This window comes from Onychomys torridus, chromosome 1 (genome assembly GCF_903995425.1).
Source record: "Onychomys torridus chromosome 1, mOncTor1.1, whole genome shotgun sequence".
In the NCBI taxonomy this organism is placed as follows: Eukaryota; Metazoa; Chordata; class Mammalia; order Rodentia; family Cricetidae; genus Onychomys; species Onychomys torridus.
The window spans coordinates 87,448,065-87,470,136 of NC_050443.1; the positions used below are offsets into that span (position 1 = coordinate 87,448,065).

The 22,072-nt window shown below is 45.0% G+C and overlaps 3 protein-coding genes and 2 non-coding genes across 15 annotated transcripts in view; 3 read left to right on the plus strand and 2 right to left on the minus strand.

The window, feature by feature from the left end:
- Positions 1-947, minus strand: part of Trim66 (tripartite motif containing 66) — a 54,338-nt gene extending 53,391 nt beyond the window's left edge. The window contains exon 1 of the mRNA XM_036197009.1: positions 651-947. Coding sequence (XP_036052902.1) covers positions 651-870 — 220 coding nt within the window. The 5' untranslated portion in view covers positions 871-947. The remainder of the gene's footprint in view (positions 1-650) is intronic.
- Positions 948-12,711: 11,764 nt separating this feature from the next.
- On the plus strand, positions 12,712-15,237 carry Rpl27a (ribosomal protein L27a). Of its 2 annotated transcripts, XM_036176780.1 has the most exons (5): positions 12,712-12,806; positions 13,164-13,227; positions 13,555-13,630; positions 14,164-14,338; positions 15,065-15,237. In XM_036176780.1, exons 1-5 carry the CDS (start codon positions 12,804-12,806, stop codon positions 15,221-15,223), a joined length of 477 nt encoding a protein of 158 aa, XP_036032673.1. In that variant the 5' UTR covers positions 12,712-12,803; the 3' UTR covers positions 15,224-15,237. The 2 variants fall into 2 exon arrangements, with proteins under 2 accessions (XP_036032673.1, XP_036032676.1); XM_036176783.1 differs by lacking the exon at positions 12,712-12,806 and having other exon boundaries at positions 13,162-13,227; positions 13,539-13,630.
- LOC118576925 lies at positions 13,787-13,916 on the plus strand. The gene has a single exon (XR_004944117.1). It is a non-coding gene; the product is annotated as a small nucleolar RNA SNORA3/SNORA45 family (small nucleolar RNA).
- LOC118576924 lies at positions 14,814-14,944 on the plus strand. The gene has a single exon (XR_004944116.1). It is a non-coding gene; the product is annotated as a small nucleolar RNA SNORA3/SNORA45 family (small nucleolar RNA).
- Positions 15,238-20,375: 5,138 nt separating the features above from the next.
- Dennd2b (DENN domain containing 2B) overlaps positions 20,376-22,072 on the minus strand; it is a 158,049-nt gene continuing 156,352 nt past the window's right edge. For all 10 annotated transcript variants that reach the window (XM_036188914.1, XM_036188888.1, XM_036188879.1 and 7 more), the window contains 2 exons: positions 21,482-21,568; positions 20,376-21,104 (listed from right to left, as the gene is read on the minus strand). In XM_036188914.1, the coding sequence (XP_036044807.1) occupies positions 21,070-21,104; positions 21,482-21,568 (122 nt within the window). In that variant the 3' untranslated portion in view covers positions 20,376-21,069. The remainder of the gene's footprint in view (positions 21,105-21,481; positions 21,569-22,072) is intronic.

A 22,072-nucleotide genomic window follows, 5' to 3' on the forward strand; every position in this document is an offset into this window, starting at 1 on the left:
TAGATTTGTGCTACAAATCATTTTGGATATAGCGTGGAAAACGTAAACAGTAAAGATGAAGGACGGTGTCAAGGTACCGCTCCTGTTTCCTTACTCCCTGTACATTTTCACTTCATACCAGCTGGGCCTCACACACTCCCTGCCAGGAACACAGGAAGGAAGGACTTGCTTCTGGTCCCTGAGGACTTCACAGTTCTCAGTGAGAGTGTTTCCTAGGAAACCTGACATTCAGGAGTAAGGCACTGGCTCCCCCCTGCAGGGCAGCAGTTTCAACAGTGGATAGTTCAGCATGGTTCCATTCAAACTCTGTCCCTGACCAGCACTAGGAGCCAACCCTTCTCTCTCTGCCAGGAAGGCTACATATACTAGGGCACATTCTCTCCATCTTTAGATGGAAGCAGTCAAACCCTGAATCAAAACTGTCACAGGCTTCTTAGTCTGCCACCAACTTAAGGGAACCCCAAAGAGAAAAAGTCCCCACCTTACAAATCCCAGAGGGTTTACTTTGTCTCTTGGATTCCCTAGAGATGATTTCAGCAGTGAGTATCCCTCGGGCATCTAAATTCTAACTCTCTTCACCTGAAGCTTGATTCCTATGAAACAGGAAGATGCCTGACCCACAGACTGAGATGTGATGCTCTTGTACTTACCATCTGGGACTGTCCCGTAGGCCCTGGTAACAGGGCCTAACTCCCGCATGAAACTCTGGAAGCAGTCCTTACAGAGCAAATGTTGGCACGGTAGAAGCCGAGAGCCCTCATCCCGTAGGTCCCGTTGGCACAGACAGCAGGTCTGTGCCACAGCCTCCATGAATCCATCTGTGGAGCAGAAGGACTGCCTTGGAAAGCTCACACCCAGGCCTGCGCCCATGTCCGTGCCTGTGTCTGGGGCTTTGGCTCTTCCACTGACATCCTCAGGGGTGAAGCAGCGTGCAGAGCGAGCAACTTCCACTCCCTGCAAGTGAAGCACAGAGCAGAGGGGTTTATTCTTTGGGACAGAAGTTCCTGGACAAGAGGAGAAAGCCTCAGAGATCCATGACCCATAGCCTTAACTGCATTTAAGCCTACAGAGGGTCCAGCATCTTCACTGTGAACACAAATCCCAGGGGTGTTTGCTAGGCTCTGTGTGTCTAACAAGGTTTGATGGGCTTCAAAAGTGCCCCAAACTGCCTGTGCCTCTCTTTACTGGTGGGCAAGGGTGATCCAAGTTTACTTTTGGAAAAGGGTTGAAAATGTACTAAGTGCCAAGTTGAGATGCTCATATCAATCCTCACAACTACTCTTGGAAGTAGAGATTATGACACTTTCACGAATTAAATCAGAAGGTACAGGCTGCAGGAAATGAGGCTCTCAGAAGCAGGATAATGCACAAAGACAGAAAGAGGCAGAGTTCAAATTCAAACACAGGTCACCACACTCTGAATTGTTGGAGTTCTCAGGCTGAGAGCCTTATACGGATTTTTCATGAGTTCTAATAATCTTTTTTAATATTTTAATTTTTAAATAGTGTGTGTGTGTGTGTGTGTGTGTGTGTGTGTGTGTGTGTGTGTGTGTGTACTTGTATATGCACATAAATGCAGTTGCCTGCCAAGGCCAGAAGAGGACAACAGATTCCCTGAAGTTGGAATTACATACAGTTAAAAGCTGCCTGATGTGGTGCTGGGAACCAAACCCTGGGCCTCTTTAAGAGCCATCTCTCCAGCCCCGTTTTTGTTGTTGATGTTGTTTTTAAGGTTTTAAAATTTTTATTGTGTGTGTATAGGTGTTTTGTCAGCATGTATGTCTATGTACTAGATGTATGCCTGGTGCCCAAAGAAACCAGAAGATGGTGTCAAATCCCCTGGGACTGAAGTTATAAAGGGTTATAAGCTGCCAGGTGGGTGTTGGGAAATGAACCCAGGACCTCTGGAAGAGCAGCCTGTGAGCTCCACCAATGAGCCATCTCTCTGGCCCTCTAACAATTTGTTTAATTACTATTTCACTCTAATAGTGGTGTTTTTAAAAGTAAAGCTAAGGTCTACCCTAAGATTTTAGGGGCAGTATTGAACTTAAGATCCAGCTCACACCAGTTTTACTTCTCTGAGATTAATGAGGAGAAGTACAGGCATGCCAAGGCTGCAGTCTTGCCACATGGAGTTTAAATGACACTGTAGGACATTATTTTATTGTGTGTTTACCAAACTTAGCCACACAAGTGGGTAGCATGTTTAAATCACAATGGTAAATTTAGTTTAATGAAAACTTCATCTGGATATGCAATTAATATTGCTAATCTGGCTGCATGGGTTTTGTAGGTTTTATCATGTTTGAAGACTAGTTCTATAATCACAGAAGAGCTCCGACCAAAAGGAGCTTGTGTTTACTTTTATATTTGTAATTAATAATTATTTCATCCAGTCTGGCTGGGGCTCTGCAGTTATGTAAGTCTGGATCTTTAAGAGCCAAGTCCACTGAGGAAGAAGGGTGACAAGACTCGGTAGGCTAGACCTCTCGGGTCCAGGAAGAAACAGATGTGGTGGGGGTCACTGCGAACACCAATGATCAATGTAAGGCAAGGAAATCCGGTTCAACAAGTCTGACGCAATAGCTGGTGTTGGTTCAAACGTCTAGAGTCTGACTCTTGGCATTTTATTTTAGGCATATTTCAGTACAGTGCAACTTGGAAAAAGTTTCCTGGTGTAACACAATCTCCTGTGCACAAGGAGGTATGATTACATCAGAACTCAAAGTACTCAAAGTATATGTCACTTCTTCCATGAAGATGAGATCTGAAGATAGGCTACACGCGTTATCTTCAGGACCTAGGGGAAGATCTGGTGTGGTCTCAGTCATACAGATAGTGCAAGGGTCACCTAGACTATTGAGTGCCTCTGGTCCTGCTTGTGGAAGGAAGCTTGGGAGAGCCCCTAGTCATATTAATAGTGCAAGGATTACCTAGGCTATTAGGCACTTCTCTTCCCAGCCCTCTGGGTGGAAAAGAGATTATACTTCTTTTCCCTTGAAAAGACAACCCAAGTGTTTAACATTCCTGATTTCCCTAGTGCTGTCTGTGAGCACAAGGACCTTTGTGCTCCCAACAGGATGGATGTCGTTCCATTTCTGTGGGCACTGTCAGGGTAGTTATTTCCTAAAAACCACCAGAGCAGCTCCAGGAGAGGTCAAGGGGTCTCCTAGGAAGTTTAAGTATGTGGATGAGTTGATTTCATTAGATCAGTGGTTCTCAAACTTTGTGGCTTGAAATAACTTTTATGTTTGATAGTGCCTTACTGCTCAGCCCTGGCTGGCCTAGCACTCACTATGTAGATCAAAATCTTGAACTCACAGAGGCCGCCTGCCTCTGCCTTCAGAGGGTTGGGATGTGCCACTCATAAAGACATGTGCCACCATCCCCAGCTGCTGTTTCCTTTTTTAAACCAGATTTAGAGAGACAGAGATAGAGACAAAGAGTATGCATCAAACTGTGCAGAAGGATATAAAGAACATGTGGGTGGAAGAGGCATTGTAAGTTATAAAACAGGTGCTAGGAAGCCATTGCAATTGTTGACAAGATTAGCACCATTAATGAGAAACTGTTCTGTCAACAACATGCCCTGAAGACAAGAATCCACCCAAGAAAGGTTCCATCTTGTGCAGATGCAAATTCACTTGAAAAGAGAGAACCTGGACTGAGAAAGATGCAGAAGGGGTTTCCTGCCCAATACAGCTGCCCAGGGAAGTCCTTGTCCAGGATCAGCACACATGCACCAGTGCAATTGTGGTTCAAGGTGGCTTAACTTGGCAGCTGTTGTTGTTTTTGCTCTTTTAGGGGGCCTGCCACTCAGCTCCCAAATAAATCACACATGGAGGCTTATACTTATGAATGCCCGGCCTTAGCTTGGCTTATTTCTTGACAGCTTTCCTTAACTTTAAATTGTCCCATCTACCTTTTGTCTCTGGGCTTTTCCTCATTCTCTTACTTCTGTAAATCTTACTCTTACTCCGAGGCTTGCTCTGTAGCTGGGTGGCTGGCCCCTGGAGTCCTCCCCCTTCTCTGGCTACTACTACTTCTTCTCCCAGATCTCTCCCTCTATATATTCTCTCTGCCTGCCAGCCCCGTCTATCCTTTCTCCTGGCTTGCTATTGGCTGCTCAGCTCTTTATTAAACCATCAGGTGTTTTAGACAGGCATAGTAACACAGCTTCACAGAGTTAAACAAATGTAACATAAACAAAAGTAACACACTTTATAGCAGGCACCAGAACCTGGCAGCTCTGTCCATGTGTTACTGGTTTTGTAGTCATGAAGGATACCAAAGTAGGGAGCTATGGAGGCTTGTGCCAGGTTTACTGAAGGACAGAGGCCAAGCAATGTGTGGCAGGATCAGAACTCCTGGGAGGAAGCCCTGAGAGACGACTACATGAAGCTGTAAAGGTGAAGCCTAATTTGCAATGGAAATCCAAGAATGTTGGTGATTCCCTGGGAGTTTGCCAAGGGAAGTTGCAGGCAGGGAATGGAGAGGTCTATGTGCTACAGGTAGCAGAGCCAGAGGGACAAGACTACCCAAGTCGTCTGGAGCCAGAATGATTCCCACACAAGCTCTAAATACTGAACATGGAGCTGCAGAATGAAGAATTCATTCTGCTGGGTTTCAGCTTTGGTCTGACCTTTTCTTGGTATGTTCCATTTCTCCCTTTGGGGATGGAGATGTCTAGTCTGTGTCATGTACATTGGAATTATAGAATGCATCTTGTTTTGATTTTATGGAGGCTCATGTTAAGGATTTGCCCTGAATTTTAGCAGAGATTTTGTTCTTTGGACTTCTGAACAATGTTAAAGACTGAAGACTGTTGAAGACTATGGGAATATTTAGAGATGGGATAAATGCTGCATTATGAGATGAAAATGAAATTTCAAATGATGTGGTTGGGGATCAAGAGGACAAGGTGGGGCTGGAGAGATGGCTCAGAGGTTAAGAGCACTGACTGCTCTTCCAGAGGTCCTGAGTTCAATTCCCAGCAACCACATGGTGGCTCACAACCATCTGTAATGAGATCTGGTGCCCTCTTCTGGCCTGCAGTCATACATGCTGTATACATAATACACAAATAAATCTTAAAAAAAAAAAAAAAAAAAAAAAAGGACAAGGTGTGGAACTGTTATTGGTTAAGTTTCATCATCCACTTGATGAGATTTATAATCACCATGGAAACACATCTCTGTGTTGAGGGTGTTTTCAGAAAAGGTTGGCTGAGCAGAGATGACTTCCTAAACATGGGTCACACCATGCCACAGGCTGGGGTCCTGAACTGAATAAAAGAGACCATGACCTGAGAATCTGACTCACCTCTCAGATCCATGACTACAGATGAAATGTGACCAATAATGCCATCCATGCGAATGTTAACCCAGTAAAAAGATCACGTTAGTATTGTTATGAAAAACATTTGAACTTGTGAATCCCTAAAAGGGTCCCTCAGGGTCTACAGGCCACACTTGGAGAAACCGCTGTCTCAGACCTCACATGATAATCCTGGGCATCTGGGGAGATGAGCACCATCACCAGTGAGCACTTCACAGGGTGAGGAGAGAAAGCTGCTTTGCTCTTCTCCTCAACAGGCAGGTGAAGCACCTCCACGAGAGCGGAAGGTTCAAAGCACATCTAAACAGGAAGTTTCTGAGGGTGGGAAAAGTGAGATGAGCCCTTGCATACCCCTTTCCTTGGTCCTTACTCCTGACCTCAGAGTGGAGGAGATAACAGTTTGCAAGAGTATACTTAAGCCAGGGACACCAAATTCCAGTTCCTGCAGGAAGCTACAAGTCTTCCTATGTAAAGTTCTCACCTAAAAGAATTTGTGTCCAGTGTTACCAAATCTTCAGTTTTCTTTTTTCCTTTTGGTTTTTCAAGACAGGGTTTCTCTGTGTAGCCCTGGATGTCCTGGAACTCACTCTGTAGACCAGGCTGGCCTCAAACTCACAGAGATCCACCTGCCTCTGCCTCCCGAGTGCTGGGATTACAGGCGTGTGAACACAGGTGACTGTCATTTCTCAAGACATCAGAATCTAGGTGTTTATTTGCCCTTTAAGACAGAGGAGGTGGCTCAGTGGGTAAAGTCATTGCTATGCATGAAGGCCTGAACTGAAATCTCCAGAACACATATAAAAGCTGGACAGAGAGGTCTTGGCCTATAACCCCAGTGCTGGGAGGCAGAGCTGGGAGCTCATTGGCTAATTCAAAAAATGAGGTGGGGAAGCGATTGAGGAAACACACACACAGTCACACACAGAAAGCAAATGTCAGCACCTATTTCAGTCATCTCCTATCAATGTAACCTGAAATAATAATATTATAAAAGGGTGTCTTAGTTTGGGTTTCTATTGCTGTAAAGAAACACCATGACCATGGCAACTTCTGTCCATTATCGTCATGGCGGGAAATATGGCAGCGTGCAGGCAGACATCATACTGGAGAGGAGCTGAGAGTTCCCCAGGCAACAGCAAGAGACTGTGTGCCACCCTGGGCATAGCTTGGGCATTGAGATCTCCAAAACTGCCCCCACAGTGACATACTTTCTCCAATAAGGCCACACCTACTTCAACATGGCCACACCTTCTAGTAATGCAGCTCCCTGGGCCAAGCATTCAAACACTAGTCTATGGCGGCCATACCTACTCAAGCTCTCACAGTGTTAGCAATCCTAGAGTGTGACCAGCTGAAAAGGAGTCTGACAGGAGCACACCTCTAATGACCTCTCCCTGTCTCAAAGGTCCCACTTCTTCCCCAATAGCATAAACTGGGGAGCACACAATGCTGGGTATAGTGGTGCAAGACTTTAATTTCAGCACTTGGAGGCAGAGTCAGGGCAGCCTGGAGCTACCCAGTGAGACTCCATCTCAAAAAAACAAAACAATAACAACAAAGATCCAAGATACAGACACATTAAGTTTTAAAAGGATAAGAAAACACCATGACTCAAACAACATTCAGTTTATGCCCTGTTCTTAGCTGTGGAGAAACCTAAGCTAAATAAAAGCTCACCCAGATAGTGTAGAAGGAGGGGAAGCCTCATATACAACTCTACCTTACCACAAACCACCTGCTTTTAACACCTCACCACATGTGTGGTAAGGGAAACAGTTACTGGACATCTTTAACCTTCCAAGGGAAGGTGTTGCAAACCACTCCACATCACTCTGGGATGAGAACCCTGAAGACTGTTTGCTCGGTAAAGACATTCAAGTTCTCATCCAAACATAGTGTTTATGTCAGTGGTAAAGTCAGTGAGAAACATTAGTGAGAACACACACTCTGCTTGACTGTGAGCACACATTTTTCCTTTGATTGCTGCCTGTCTTAGATACAATTCTGTGGTCACAGTCCGAGAGCAAGACTTGGTCCTCCTTGTTCACTATTCTATCTTCCCCTAAGCACCTGGCATCTGTGTATAGTGTCAGGACAGAGTACACACCCAATCAACACTTGTAAAACCAACGACTGAATGAATACTTAATTTTTTTTCATTCAAAGATTTAAAAAAAATATTCAAGGAGACCATGCCCTTTCTTCAACAGAATTCAGCTAGTGAAAACAGAGCAGGGAAACAAAACCATGCTTCTGTGTTTGCAGTAATTGAATCCTGTGAAATTAAATTCAAACCTAACTATTAAGCCTCTCTTGTTTGGACTATTCGATAAACTGGTCTCTAAGATATGAGAATTCTCTTCACAGTTTACTATTGTGGATTTGAATGGCAGCGTTTTCCATCCCAGCTTCCGACAAGTTTATAGAAATGTATTTGTCAGGTAGTACAATAAGATTTAAAGACAAACTCAGTTCAACATGGGAAGGAAAGGTGACTAGTAGTCAGTATCCTCAAACTGACTTTTGTTTGGTTTTTGCCTTGTGCTTTAGAAAATTCTACCTGTTAAGCCTATGGATTTCCCCCTAAATACTAACATATCCAAAACTACTCAAAGGGCAAACCAAAGCTCTGAGCATCAAGAAGTTGAAACAGAATTAGAAATTGTACATACTGGTGGTGTACAAATTGGTATAATCCATATTAAAAACAGCAACATAAGATGAATCCCAAAAATGTTCATACCCTATAATCCAGTAATCTCTCTCCTGGGATTTTATTCTAGACAAGTTATTGGTCAAAAGAATAAAGTTCATTATACAAAATGTTCAGTGTAGCTTTGTCTCTAGCAACCAATATAGTAAGAACACAAAACACAAAAACAAAATACATAAGAAAATAGCTTAGAACATTATAGCACATGCTGAAGGCAAATTCCTTTCAGCTGTTGAAAACAAATCTGAAGGGCTGAGGTTGCAGCTCAATGCTTATCTAGAATGCTCAAGGCACTGGGGTCAGTTCCTAGCACCAGGAGAAATAAGTTGAACAAATCTTCATTACTGGGCAATGATACAGAAAACGTCAAGGAATTAAATAAAATGCAGACTACAAAAGGATTAACATAGGGTGAGTGGAGATGGCTTAGTGGTCCAGAGTGCTTGCTGTGAAAGCCTGAGGGCCAGAGTTTGACTCCCTAGCACCCACAAATTAACAAAAGCTATAAATGGTCATGCATGCCTATAGCCGAAGTGTTGGGGGATGAAGATGTGTGAATCCCAGGAGCTCGATGGCCAGCCAAGCCTAGTCACAACTTCAAGCTCCAGGTCCGGTAAAAGACCTGTCTCAAAAGAATATGGCAGAGAGAAAAAGAAGACACCTATAGGTAAACTACTCCTCTGACCTCCATGTATGTAGTATACACCCCTACACACACACACACATGCACACACACACACACACACACGCACACACACACACGCACACGCACACACGCACACACACACACACATTAACATACTGTGTTCATCAACTCTGCAGGCAGCTATGTTTTCATGTAACCATGTCCTGAAATGATATAAAGCTTTGTGAGGTAGTATGATATGAGATGTCTATACTTTTAAGAATTCCTTTTAATGTTGTACTTTTCCTATTACATATACATTTTCAAACTCCTTATAGAATAAATCTGGACTTCCAAGTTTTTCTGTACTTCTCACATTAAAGAAAAAAAAAAGTGACAGGCCCTGGCTCTCCCTACTTTAAATTAATAGTCTCGCCCCCGCCCCTTCTCATCTCACGATGCAGCCTTGGCTGGCCCTGAAGGGTCCACATGTCTTTGCCTCCCCAGTACTGGGACTAAAGAAGACTTGTGGTATACGCCAGGCTAGTGGTCTCTTTTTAAAATGACAACAACATATTCTTTCCAAATGTCCAATTAAAGATGAAAAAAGACAAGGCTTGGGGCTGTAGATATGTCTCCGTGCTTAAGAGAACGAACGGGTTGCTCTTCCAGAGGACCAGGGTTCAGTTGCCAGTGCCCACACTGGAGTGCTCACAACCACCTGGAACTCCAGTTCCAGGGCAATGTGTTGTCTCCATCTGGCCTCCGCAGACACCTGCACAGGTCATCTGCCCACAGAGACATCATTCACACACACAGATAAAAACAGATCTGACAGCTGCAGAGACAGCAGGTCTGAAGTGCTCATACTTTGAAGAAGAATAGCCACTGTCAGGAATACACAGGAAAATCAGGAACCCAGAGATAGGACAAAGAAAGAGGCTACCCGGGCACTCTTTCAGATGACAGTGTGTTCCCAAGACCACTCGGAGAGAGGTCTGAGATTTACCTGGCTCACCAGGTGACTGCTGCCTGGCGTCATCTCCCTTCGCTTCATTTCACAAGTATTTTCTGAGCCCTGACCCTCTCAAGTAGCTCCAATGTCTGCGATGTCACAAGGCTGTGCTGTACTTCATAGAATTGTCACAAAGGGCAATTCTCATGGGTCACATTTAAGGTCATGTCCCATCTTCCTGGTGGGGAGGGAGAGGTGACCTAATGTCTTAACATCTGGCTGCTAAACAACTTTTCGGATACAGAACTGAGCCTTTTCTGTTTGTCAGGGCTGGTAAACCTGAAGCTGACTTTGCTGAACAAGCTCAGGAGCCATGAGTCGACCAGTCACCCTGTGAGGAAGAAAGGGATCTGTCTAGAAAAACCACAGCTGGACACATCCCAAAATACTCCCTCTAGAGAGCAAACTATCACTAAGACTGTTAGGTGAGTGAGTACAGAAGCTAACAGTGAGTCCTATACTCACTCAGGAGGGGTTCTGTTCAGCCAGGTGTCCCTAGGACAGATTGTAGCTTCTCTATAACCAAAGAACTTGGCAAACTATTCAGAAACAGGATTCTATCTCTGCCCTTTGCCCTGACCTGAGCCTTGATCCAGGGCCCATTAAAGTTTACTTGATGCTGTTACTTTCCATTCTCAAGGCTCTGCCCAGCTTACCTCCATTGACAGGTCATTTTCCCGGTGGTAGTCTCTAAGTAATTTGGCTCATCACTTGCACACTTATCAGACAGTGGAAGGTCTCTTCTTAGATCTGATCCCTGCTCTCAAACCCCTCTTTCTGCTGGTTACAGGCAGTACATGATTAACGCCTGTGAGACGAGGGAGAGATGATCATAATGTTGTGAGGTCAGAAAGGCAGTGGTCACTGAGGTAAAAACAGGGGATCTGGAGAGAGGAAGGTTAAGTCTAGGCCCAGGCTCTGTCTCTTATCAACTATATAACCTTGACAAGTCATATAATTCTTCTGTGTCTTTTGTCTGATGCATACAATGAAGCTAGCAGTCCTGAATCCTCAGGCCAATACATTTTGTAAATTTCAAAGCACTCTGAAGAAGTTGGGGCTCACACCATTGTGCCTGGAGTGCTGTTGGACATAGCAGAATCTTAAGAGTTCAGGAAGAGCTGGTCAGGATGGTACATGCATAAATCTTAGAACATGAAAAGTTGAGACTGGAAGATCAAAAGTTTAAGTGAAGGGTAATCATGACTGGTACTGGAAAGCTAGCTACCTAGGGCGAGTGAAGATATGGGTAGTTCTAAATATTTGTTCTTATACTCACAGATAGGAATAGTCCTCAGCCCTCATCAGGGAAACTTCTCTTTGCAACAGGCAAAGAGAGACTGAGGCAGAAAATCACAACCAATCAAAACATAGGCTTGTGGAATTCAGTTCCTCTGGATACATCTATAAAACAACTCCTACACCTACAGCTCAGGGACCATTGCAGAAGAGGGACAGAAAGACTGTAAGAGCCAGAGACCAGAGGCTTTGCTGGGAGCGTTTTCCAAGAATGTCAGGTGTACTCCTAAAGTCTCACCAATATGCCTGCCTAAACAGGAGCTGAACAAGGACAACAGATGTGCTACTATGGTCCAAGTAAGAAAGTTATAGATCATCATGCCTATCAAGCCTTTTAAGAATGTTAATTCCAGAAGCCAGGAGGCCCAAGCAGGTCAGCCTTGGCTACACTGTAAGACCCTATCTCAAAACAAGCAAATAAAAAATAATCTTGAGCAATTGGTATAAAGCCAAACTGCCCAGATTGTAATGTATTAAACAGTGAACAAGAGCCAAGTGGTGTGGGGTACATGCCTTTCTAATTCCAACACTCGGGAGGCAGAGGCAGGCAGATCTCTCTGAGCTTGAGACAAGCCTGTCTACAAAGTGAGTTCCAGGATAGTCGGGGCTATACAGTGAAACCCTGTCTCAAAAAACAAACAAAAAGCACACACACCAAAAAACCCCAAACAAACAACAATAACACTGAAGAACAATCTAGCAAATGGACAAGATTTCCATTGCATGCTCTGCTTTTGGGAAGCATGTTTTAAAAAAGGAAAAGGAAAGGGTCCTAATAGGGAATATTCCTTTTTTGTTTGTTTGTTTTTCAAAAGTGTTTCTCCATGTAGCTTTGTGCCTTTCCTGGAACTCACTCTGCAGCCCCAGCGGGCCTCGAACATACAGAGATCCTCCTGCCTTTGCCTCCTGAGTGCTGGGATTAAAGGCGTGCTCCACCACCACCCGGCCAGAATATTCTTTAACAGATCAAGACAAAAATAAAATAAAATAAAAAATAACAGACTTAAGGGCTAGGATCTTGGGCACTCAGGGGATTTGGGGGCACTTTTGAACTCTTAGTAAACACACTACACGCTATGGAACTCATGTATTTAAATAGGAAAAACAAACAAAAACGGCCAGTCCTTGTACCCTTAAAAGATTTTGGCTCAACTGGGAAGACAAATGTAACTTGGTAATTAAGAGAGTTACGTGCAAGATTGTGTGGTGGTTCAAGTAACCAACACCCACACCAGAACTGCTAGCATCAGGAGCACACTGAGCTGGGAACCTCGGATATAAGTGACAAAGAGTGTAGCTGCCAGGTTCTGAAGAAAAAAAAAAAAAGTTTTGCTTTTTTGTTTTTCGAGACAGGGTTTCTCTGTGTAGCTTTGCGCCTTTCCTGGAACTCACTTGGTAGCCCAGGCTGGCCTCGAACTCACAGAGATCCGCCTGGCTCTGCCTCCCGAGTGCTGGGATTAAAGGCGTGCGCCACCACCGCCCGGCCTGAAGAAAATTCAAATGTGGTGTGTTTGTTTCACACGGCCAGGAGTCAGCAACCAACAAAACCCGAAAAGAACAAGGCAATTTGAACACGCCGGCCTGTGGCGCCGCTCGCTCCGGCAGCTCGGAGGTCAGAGCGACAAGAGCCCCCACGCCACCACGCCCTAGCATACGAAAAGGAAGCGGCGGGTGGGCGGGCGGCGGAAGCCGGCGACGTCGAAGCCCCGCCCGAGACCAGCCTCCTGGCCGGAAATGAGGTATTGGTCCCGCCCCCAAGCCCGCTACCTCGCGAGAATTCACGGGTGGCTCCCTCTTTCCGTTCTGCTGCCGCCATGGTAGGTCTTCCTTTCTTGGCCTCCGCTTCCTCGCGGCGGTTCGGAGCTCTGCCTCACTACCTCTCAGCTGCTTGCCCCGATCTTAGCGCGCCTTCGTGGCAGCGCGTAGCCTGCGGGGCGGGATGGCACGCGTGGGTCTGGGGCGAGGAGCCTGGGGCCGCGTGTTCCACCCGGGGTTCGGATCGCTGGGACACGCGGGCCTGGGCGTCCGGGCGCCGTCCCAGTCGGTAACCTCAACCTTGCTGAATGCTCCAGAAGGCAAGTCCTTGATTGCAAGCAAGTCAAAGGCAGCAAGCGTTGCTCACCCCTGCCTTCCCTTTCCATAGGCCTAACCACTGCTCTGTTTTTCCCATGCAGCCATCCAGACTGAGGAAGACCCGGAAACTCCGGGGCCACGTGAGCCACGGCCACGGCCGCATCGGTAAGTGAGCCTCCTCTCGTGGTAGGTTTTTGTTTGAGCTGTGTTTCGGGTACTTATTTGGAAAATAAACAGCAGTGAGTCGAGGAAAACATTGGTTGCCTGTCAGCTTCCCTATTTGAAGACCCTCTAATCCAGTTTGATAACTTTATGTTGGTAGAGGAGTGAAACATAAACACAGCGCTGTGATGGTGGAATGCCAAAAAAGGTTTCTTTTATCCTTGAGACTTTGACAATCATGCTTAAAAATGGGTTGTAGACCGAGGACAGGGCAGGGGCACGTGACCACCTAGAGACGGCTGATAGCCATGTAGCTTTGCATGCCTGCAGGTAAACACCGCAAGCACCCAGGAGGCCGTGGGAATGCTGGAGGCATGCATCACCACAGAATCAACTTCGACAAATAGTGAGTGTTTCTTGGAGGTGGGTTTTAACTGGCAGCGGCGGCTTTGGAGGTAGAGGCAGAAGGGATAACCTGAAACAGCTTCCCTGCGGAAGTTAGTTTCTTGCCGTTGGTTATTGCTAGCTTTAGCAAGTAAACGCTTGATTTGAACTGAGTCTGTCCGAGGCTAGAGTCACGCTCAGGTATTGGTTGTTGCCTTAGTGTGCTAGAGCCCTCGAAGAATAACTGCTGACCTTATTCACTGGCTGTGGACTTTCTGGCACAGTCAGTCACCAGGTTAGTGACATGCATCAGATTCAAGGTTAGGTTGGATTTTATCCAGCCATTAGAGGATGCCATTTAGGTATCTCTTAAGGGGATGCTAGTGAATGATATGACTTCTTCAGGGACTTAACGATTTAGCTAAAAGTTTGTATCAGGTGTCTGTCCTGTCAAAGTTTACAACAGGGAAAATTTGCACTGGACTAGGAAGAGATAACTACTAAGATCAGCTTGCTTGGAGTGAGGCTCTGAAGATGGTTGCTTTCCCTTCCCAGTCATCCAGGTTACTTTGGGAAAGTTGGTATGAGACATTACCACTTAAAGAGGAACCAGAGCTTCTGTCCGACTGTCAACCTGGATAAATTGTGGACACTGGTCAGTGAGCAGACACGCGTCAACGCTGCAAAGAACAAGACTGGAGCTGCTCCCATCATTGATGTTGTGCGATCGGTGAGTGAATTTTATCCACCTTGTCTCCTCTGGAGTCAAACTTATATATCTACATTTTAGGAGAATTGTTGCAGGTAATTGAAATGGTCCCAAATAGAACTCCCCTTTAATCCCCACATGTGGATTGAGAGTTCAGAGAACACATCCATCAAGTATTTGCTTTCATTTCTAACAAAAAATTAGAGTATTGCTTTTGGGAAATAAGTTTCAGTACAGTTATGCTGATCCTAACAGGTTTGGCTTTTATTTTTTAACTTGAGCTGTATGGTTGGTTCAGAATGTTCTTAAGGCACAGCTTAACTAAGTCCCAGTGTTAATTCAAGACCCTATATTGTCTATGAAAGAATGTGCCCACCCCCATTATGGCTTAAGTGCAGAGACCGAAATCATAGGCTGGTAACTAATTCATTCCATTCCCAGCCTCTTTAGTGATCCACATTTAGTAGAGGTAACTGGTAGGGATTGGGGAGGTATGTATGAGACTAGAGTCACATCCTGACATGGTGCTTGTCCTGGTGTGCTAGAGTTCTCGAAGAGAATCTGCTGGTCTTGATTCACTGGTAGGGGTCTTCAGTGTCCCTGTTAGTGCCCAGATCAGAAACATGTCCTACCAGGGGCCACGCATGATGCATGTTCCATGTTCCAATTCCAGCATTATGGAAATGTGTTGGGTGGATCTCTATGAGGCCATTGTAGTGTATTAAAAATCTTTTTGTCTTCATCTAGGGCTACTACAAAGTTCTGGGGAAGGGAAAGCTTCCTGAGCAGCCTGTCATTGTGAAAGCCAGATTTTTCAGCAGAAGAGCTGAAGAGAAGATAAAGGGTGTTGGAGGTGCCTGTGTCCTGGTGGCTTCAAGCCACCAAGGGAGGTTAATTAAATGCTAACATTTTCCAAGTGGTCTGAGTGTGGGTTCCTCAGTTTCATTTCTATACGTCCTTGTCAGCATGCTGGGACCTGCCTAACAGGTCCTAGGAAGAGGTGACTTCATATAGTCACAGTATGGTAGACATAAGCAGTCCAACCTCACAATCTCAAAACGTGTGTGTGTGTGTGTGTGTGTGTGTGTGTGTGTGTAGGTGGATTGGATCCCAGCAGTAGGATCTGTGACATTGGTCTATGTAACCGTCACAGTAATTTTACGTACAGGTTTTAGGCATGTGGCTCAGCCCCCATCATTGTCTCAAACACTGCAGCACTTTGCCCATCCGCCAGGAAGTGTCACAGGTACCATTTTCCTCTAGTTCAATAAGCTTCCTGCAGGCAGAAGGCAAGGGCTTACTGTGTTGCCCAAGTGAAGTCTGAACTATCCAAAAGATGAAAGCACTTATGTTCAGAATACTTTGCATTTAAAAAAGCAAAATTGTCTATACCTGTAAATCTTCTGGGATGTTAAACCAGTTTGGGGAGTAAAGGAGATTGTGAATGCTTGATGCCCAGCTACCTCAGTAACCAAGTACAGACTGCATATTAAGATGCAGGTTTGGAAGGGGGAACTTGATAGGGAAAAGGGTGTCAGAAGCTTTTCAATGATGAACATAGGTTCTCTTAAAAATTCAAGTCTAGGAGCATAAACCACTGACTCTTACCAATGACAGTGTATGTCACCGCTAGTAAGAATGTGTTAAAGTGGTATGTGTATGATGGGGTGCATGTGGACGTCAGGACAAATTTTGTAGTCTTGTACTTGAGTTCCTAGAACTAACTCAAGTCATCAGGATTGCATAGGGAGAGCATTTTTACTTGCTGGGCAATCTGGCCAGCCCATTTTAACTTTTTCCACTTTTAAGTCACACTATTTGTGGATACAAAGTAGGCTATATAAGGGTAATTTTTAACAAAAATGTTCTAATTCCATAGAGCAATGTGAACCAAAGTTTGAATACTGTTTTCTAAATTCCTTCAAAACACAGGCAGAGGGGGCAGCCTTAGAACTAAAAAAAAAAAGCTAACGGAGGGAAAGCTGACCTGGCTGGTATGAGTTCCATGCCCTGGGTGCCACATGGTGGAAGGAAAACCAGCCCACAGAAGTTGTCCTTTTTTTTTTTTTTTTTTAAAATGGTTTCTCGAGACAAAGATTTTTCTATAGTTTTGGTTCCTATTCAGGATCTCACTTTAGACCAGTCTGGCCTTGAACTCACAGAGATGTACCTGGTTCTGCCTCCCAAGTGCTGGGATAAAAGGCATGTTCCACTCTCACCAGGCCAGAAGTTTTCTGATGTGCACACCAGCTATAGCATGTGCCTCTCACCCCCACAACAAAACGATGTAATTTAAAAGCTGGTCAAGAAGTTTGCTATGGGACCTAAACTAAGAAAAGCAATGAGGGAGTTAGCTGATGAAGTGCTTACACAGAATGCAGGGCTATGAGTTCTACATTTTATTTTTTCTGAGACAGCATTTCTCTGCAATAGCCCCTGGAATTCACTCTGGGTTGGCCCTGAACTTTGCCTTCCTCTCTCCTAAGTGCTGGGACTTTAAAGGTGTATACCACCACCACCTGGAGTTCTACATTTTTAAAAAGTTAACAAGAAATGGAAATATGAAGTGGAAATACTTTAGCCTCTCTGAAAATATACTAAGGCAGTTAACTTAGCTTGCTGTAAAAGACTCCTTCCTCAGGAGTGAGGGAGGGGTCACAAGCATTGGCAGAATGGTCACTAAGGTATAGTATACTGTAGAAATAGTTATCTCACCATTTTGAAGGTTATACCGGAAGACAGACTTAAGGTTATAGTGTACCACATGAAGTATTGTAATGGAGAGCGTGTAAAGCTAGAATATTTGGGGCTGCAGAGATGGCTCAGAGGTTAACATCACTGACTGTTTTTCCAGAGGTCCTGAGTTCAATTCCAAGCCACCACATGGTGACTCACAACCATCTACAGTGAGATCTGCTTTCCTCTTCTGTCATAAATCATACGTGCAGGCTGAATCCTGTATATATAATTTTTTAAGGCTAGATTATTTCTAACTGCAATGCCATCTAAAAGCCAGACCCTACCCTGTCCGTGTGGTAAGCCTTTATTCTCATTTGAGTCAGCTTGTGCCATTCTTGTCATTTGTTCATTTAAATTTCTGTGGAATTCCTGATTTAGGTTTTTCGAGACAGGGTTTCTCTGTAGCTTTGCAGCCTGTCCTGGAACTCACTTTGTAGCCCAGGCTGGCCTTGAATTCAGATCTACCTGCCTCTGCCTCCCCGAGTGCTGGGATTACAGGTGTGCGCCCCAACAACGCCCCACCCACCCCCGGTGAATTCCTGATTCTTTTTCAAGGATCTGTAACTTGAACAATGCTGGGGACTGTACCTAGCAAGTACCCTTATCACTAAGCTGTACTTTAATCTGTTGTGTGATACTTTGATGCTGATGCTCCCAAGATTGTCAAAATTTGCTTTGAATCGGTGTGGTGCCAGCTACTGACTGACCAAGATTAACTATAGAGGTTTTTGAGCACTGAGGACAGGTAGTAGGGCAGAGCTTAGAGAAGGTCTGAGCTCTTGGGTGGAGGAACAATGAGGGTATGTGTGTCACAGGTTGCTTTGCTTCTGCTGCTCTGATCATTCAGATTCTTACCCTGATAACTGACTCCTCAGTTTTTGTTAATAATAAACACATCATTTCTAAAGAACCCACACAGTTTACTAGAGCATGGTTATTCAATTAACAAAGCAGAACATTGCAAATAGCTAGTGCAGACTACTCTGCATTTTAGAAATTGACATACATTACAGGAGACAGGGCCACAGGCCTCTCCTCAAACCCCACTTTTGACCTTGAGGTGGTCTCATGTAGCCCAGGCTAGCTTTTAATTCATTATGTACCCAAGAATTCACAGGTGTATGTCAGCATGCTTGGCTAGCCAAGAGCCTTAATTTAATAAAGAGTTGTACATTGTGTTGTGCATGGTTATGATTAAGTTTTGAAATGAACAAATTTCTCCCCTATTCATGTTAAAAGCCAGGTGTGGTATATGTCTATAATCCCAGCAATGATGGGTCAGACACGGAGTCTTTGGGCTCACTGACCAGACTTGACAAATCAGCAAGCTTCAGGTTCATTTCAGAACCTTAATCAGTGACTATTCAGTAGGATCTGTAATATATTTGTCTATGTAACCATCACAGTAATTCCATGTACAGGTTTTAGGCATGTGGCTTGTTACCTCCTAGTGTACATATTTAAACACATTTATTTATTCATTTATTTAATTTTTCTTTTTCCGAGACAGGGTTTCTCTGTGTAGCTTTGCGCCTTTCCTGGAACTCGCTTTGGAGACCAGGCTGGCCTCTAACTCAGAGATCCGCCTGCCTCTGCCACCCGAGTGCAGGGATTAAAGGTGTGCGCCACCACCGCCCGGCAACACAGGTATTTATAACAAAACACTTATATTTCAGTAAGATATTTATATAAGTCATGTTAGCTATGAGTTTCATGTGATTGTAAAATTGCTGTTAAGAGTTGGATTTGAACCGGGAGGTGGTGGTGGTGGTGGTGGTGGTGGTGGTGGTGATGGTGATGAGTTTGATACCAGTGTGGTCTACAAGAGTGAATTCCAGGACAGTTTAGGCTGTTAACACAAAGAAATCCTGTCTCAGAAAAGAAAAAAAAAAAAAAAAAAAGGAGCTGGATCTGATAATCTGCTAGGATTGAGAATCCTTGAATTAAGGAATCCAGATTGTGTGTGAAATCAGAACCTGGAGAACCTTCAGTATGTTCCACTAGCCCCACACCAGGCTTGCTGCACAGTCCATCCCAAGACATCACCAATATGGGATTTTCTGGATTTAGATGAGCGCTCTAGGTTATGCTTATGGGTGTTTTGCCCACATGTATGTCTGGAGCCCTTGGAGGTCAGAAGGGCACTGGATCCTCTGGAGCTGGTTACAGAGCCTTTGAAACCACCATGTGGGCATTGAGATTTGAACCTGAATCCTCTGAAGAACAGCCAGTGCTCTTAACCTGCTGAGTCATTGCTCCAGCCCTAAAATGCACTATATTTTGAAAATAAAAGTTTCAAAACTTAACGAAAGAAGTTTACACCTCCAGTTTGCAGTCTGATTATATAGTCTGGAGGTTCTTTGGGCACATCAAAGAGGGAGGAAATGGGAATTGGGACAGGCAGACAGCAAAAGCACCTTTGGGGAACTGGGTGTTTTTCTTAAGGAATCTACTGTGTCAGGAAGCCCAGGCTGAGCTAATAGCTGAGGGCTAGAGGTGACTACACCCAACTCTGAATTTTCCAGTTATACTCTCTTGGCCTTGTTTGGAAACCCACACTTGTGGCCACAATCTTTCCCTTTTTTTCTTGACAAAGCCAACTATGTAGGAGGCTTTTTCAGAAGATACTTTTGCCTTCTCAGAGGACAAACCCTCCACATACTTTTCTAAGGCAAGTAGCAGCTGCACCCATGGACAGGCTGGGGCCTGCACAGGCGTCAGTGAAAAAGAAGTGAGGATGTAAAGAAACCCAGGATGGGATTGTCTCATTTAAACAGGTTAGGGTGCGCGGTCAGGGAATGTTATAGTTCATATCCTGCCAAACCCAGTCTCAGGATTCAAGGCCCTACAAAGGCCTTAATGGGTAGGAAACCTAAGTAAAGCCACTTTGTTCCCCAGCCTGCTTCCTTCCTCTTCCCTAGACTGTAGTTGAACTACTTCATGCATACTTAGGATGCTAATGGAAGAAAGTTCAGAGTGACATGGAGGAATCATTGGTAGTGGGTGAGGGTTGAATCCAAGCCCAGTGTTAGCAGTGTTTGGGCTACTAACTGTCCACTGTCAGGCTATCCAATAATGTCACTTAATTTTGATATCTAAGGACAAAGAGCATTTTTCCCATCACTGGAAACACCCAAGTGAGCAGTGGGCTACCAGAGAAGGAAGCTGAAGGAGAACTGTGACAGATGTCTTCTACTTTGAGAACTCAAGCTCAGGAATGGCCAGTAACCCACATGAAATCAATCCCTTTACCCACTGATTTACCTGTTTCGGAGTGAACTCTAGATAATGAAACCAAAGAACACATGGGACTCTTGGGCACAAATGAATGTACAGTTTATTGAGAACATCTGTGGATGGTGGAAGGAAGAATGCCCTGTACCGCATCATGGCCACCACTGACTGGGAGCTGTGCTTCCCACGACTTCACTGACCATGTCAGAAGGTGGAAGGAACAAGAGGACCAGGCCCAAGTACCTGGCTCTACATCGCAAGTAGGGGCAGAGTGGTCCTTGCCTTTCAGAAACAGGCTTGGGGGATAGGAAACGACTAAGAAGCTAGAAACTCTAGGATTAAAAAAACAAGATAGTCGTCTTGTACATAACAGACAGCACCTGCTCTCCAGGCCTGAGACTGGCAGCAGGGGCCTCAGGGAGGCAGGCCAGAAGCCTTCAGGAAACAGTGGTTTGGCTGAGACAGTCAGCTGCACATAATTGGCCAGTCACCAGCACCCAGCAAGACTCCATCCGTGCTCAGACAAGGCAGGAAAGCACCGGCCCTTTGGGAATATACAAATATTTACCGGATTCTCTTTGCGTGTTACAAAAACAGTTAAGAAAGCTTACAGCAGATTATTTACAAACAGTATCCTGGGATATGGTGAAGGCAGAGGTGGACTAGCTTGGAGGTGCCATCTGTAGGGGCCAGAGTTGTCACAGCAGCCCATGGGGTCCCAGGTTAGGTCCTCTCCCCAGGCTCTGCAAAGCACTAAACTCTGATACTGGGAAAGGCATTTAATTCTTCTTGTGGAGGAACTTCATCTTGTTGCCTATGGGCCAGAGAGGGCAAAGGTGAGGATGTTTGATGACACCCCTTCCAACCTCCATGCCTTCTTGCCTCCCTTCCTCTCTTTGCAAAAGGACTGGAGAGACAGCTCTGGTAAGGTAGGGAAAACACTACTTTAGGACACTGAGACCAGCCACGGTGACTGGGCAAAACCTGCATCTCTGGCTTTGAGATCATACTTGCTAAGCTCCCTGAAGGACCTGGTAGGACTGGCACTCTGGCATGAAAATTTGTGGACATTCCAGGAACAAAGATAGCTATCACTCATGGCTCACATGAACCAACTTATGGGAGCATAGATTCACAGTATTTTAGGGGACAGCTCCCCCTGGCTATCTCCATCAGTAACAAGTAACTTACCCAACCCACGGAGAAACTTGTTCATCCCGCTCTGCTCAGTGTCAGGGAGCTCTTCTAGATACTGCTCCACTCGCTGCTCGAAGAGGCCTGAGAGAAACGAACAGCAGGTACGAGGGAGAGAACAATGGAGACGTGAATGTACGATGAACCACGCAGTACAGGTGCAAAAGGGAAAAGGCAAACATCTAGTCTAATGGCTGCTGGTTCACTACAATGATTCTAAGTGACACATCTCACAGGTGTTCACTACTGAGAACATGAAGTCTTCCATAGCCTGACTCCCACTGCTGCCTGTGCCTGATGCGCACTGCAGTAAAGCTGCTCTGTGTTTCAGAATGGCCCGTGTGGAAACCTCTACCTTCTTTTAGATTGCTCCACCATGCTCTTCCAAAAAGCCTTGTTAAGCTAAATGGTTAACAGTAGTGGGGAAAAGAAACAGGTTAGATGTAAAGTTCTTGTTGAGATAAGGAAGACCCAGTTGGCTAGTATAATATTCAGAGGCAGGGTAACCAGCAGCTTTAAATGGAACCACCAGCAACCCAAGGCAGATAGCCCAGGCCTTTTCAAGGGACTTCACAACTCCTGGGTCCT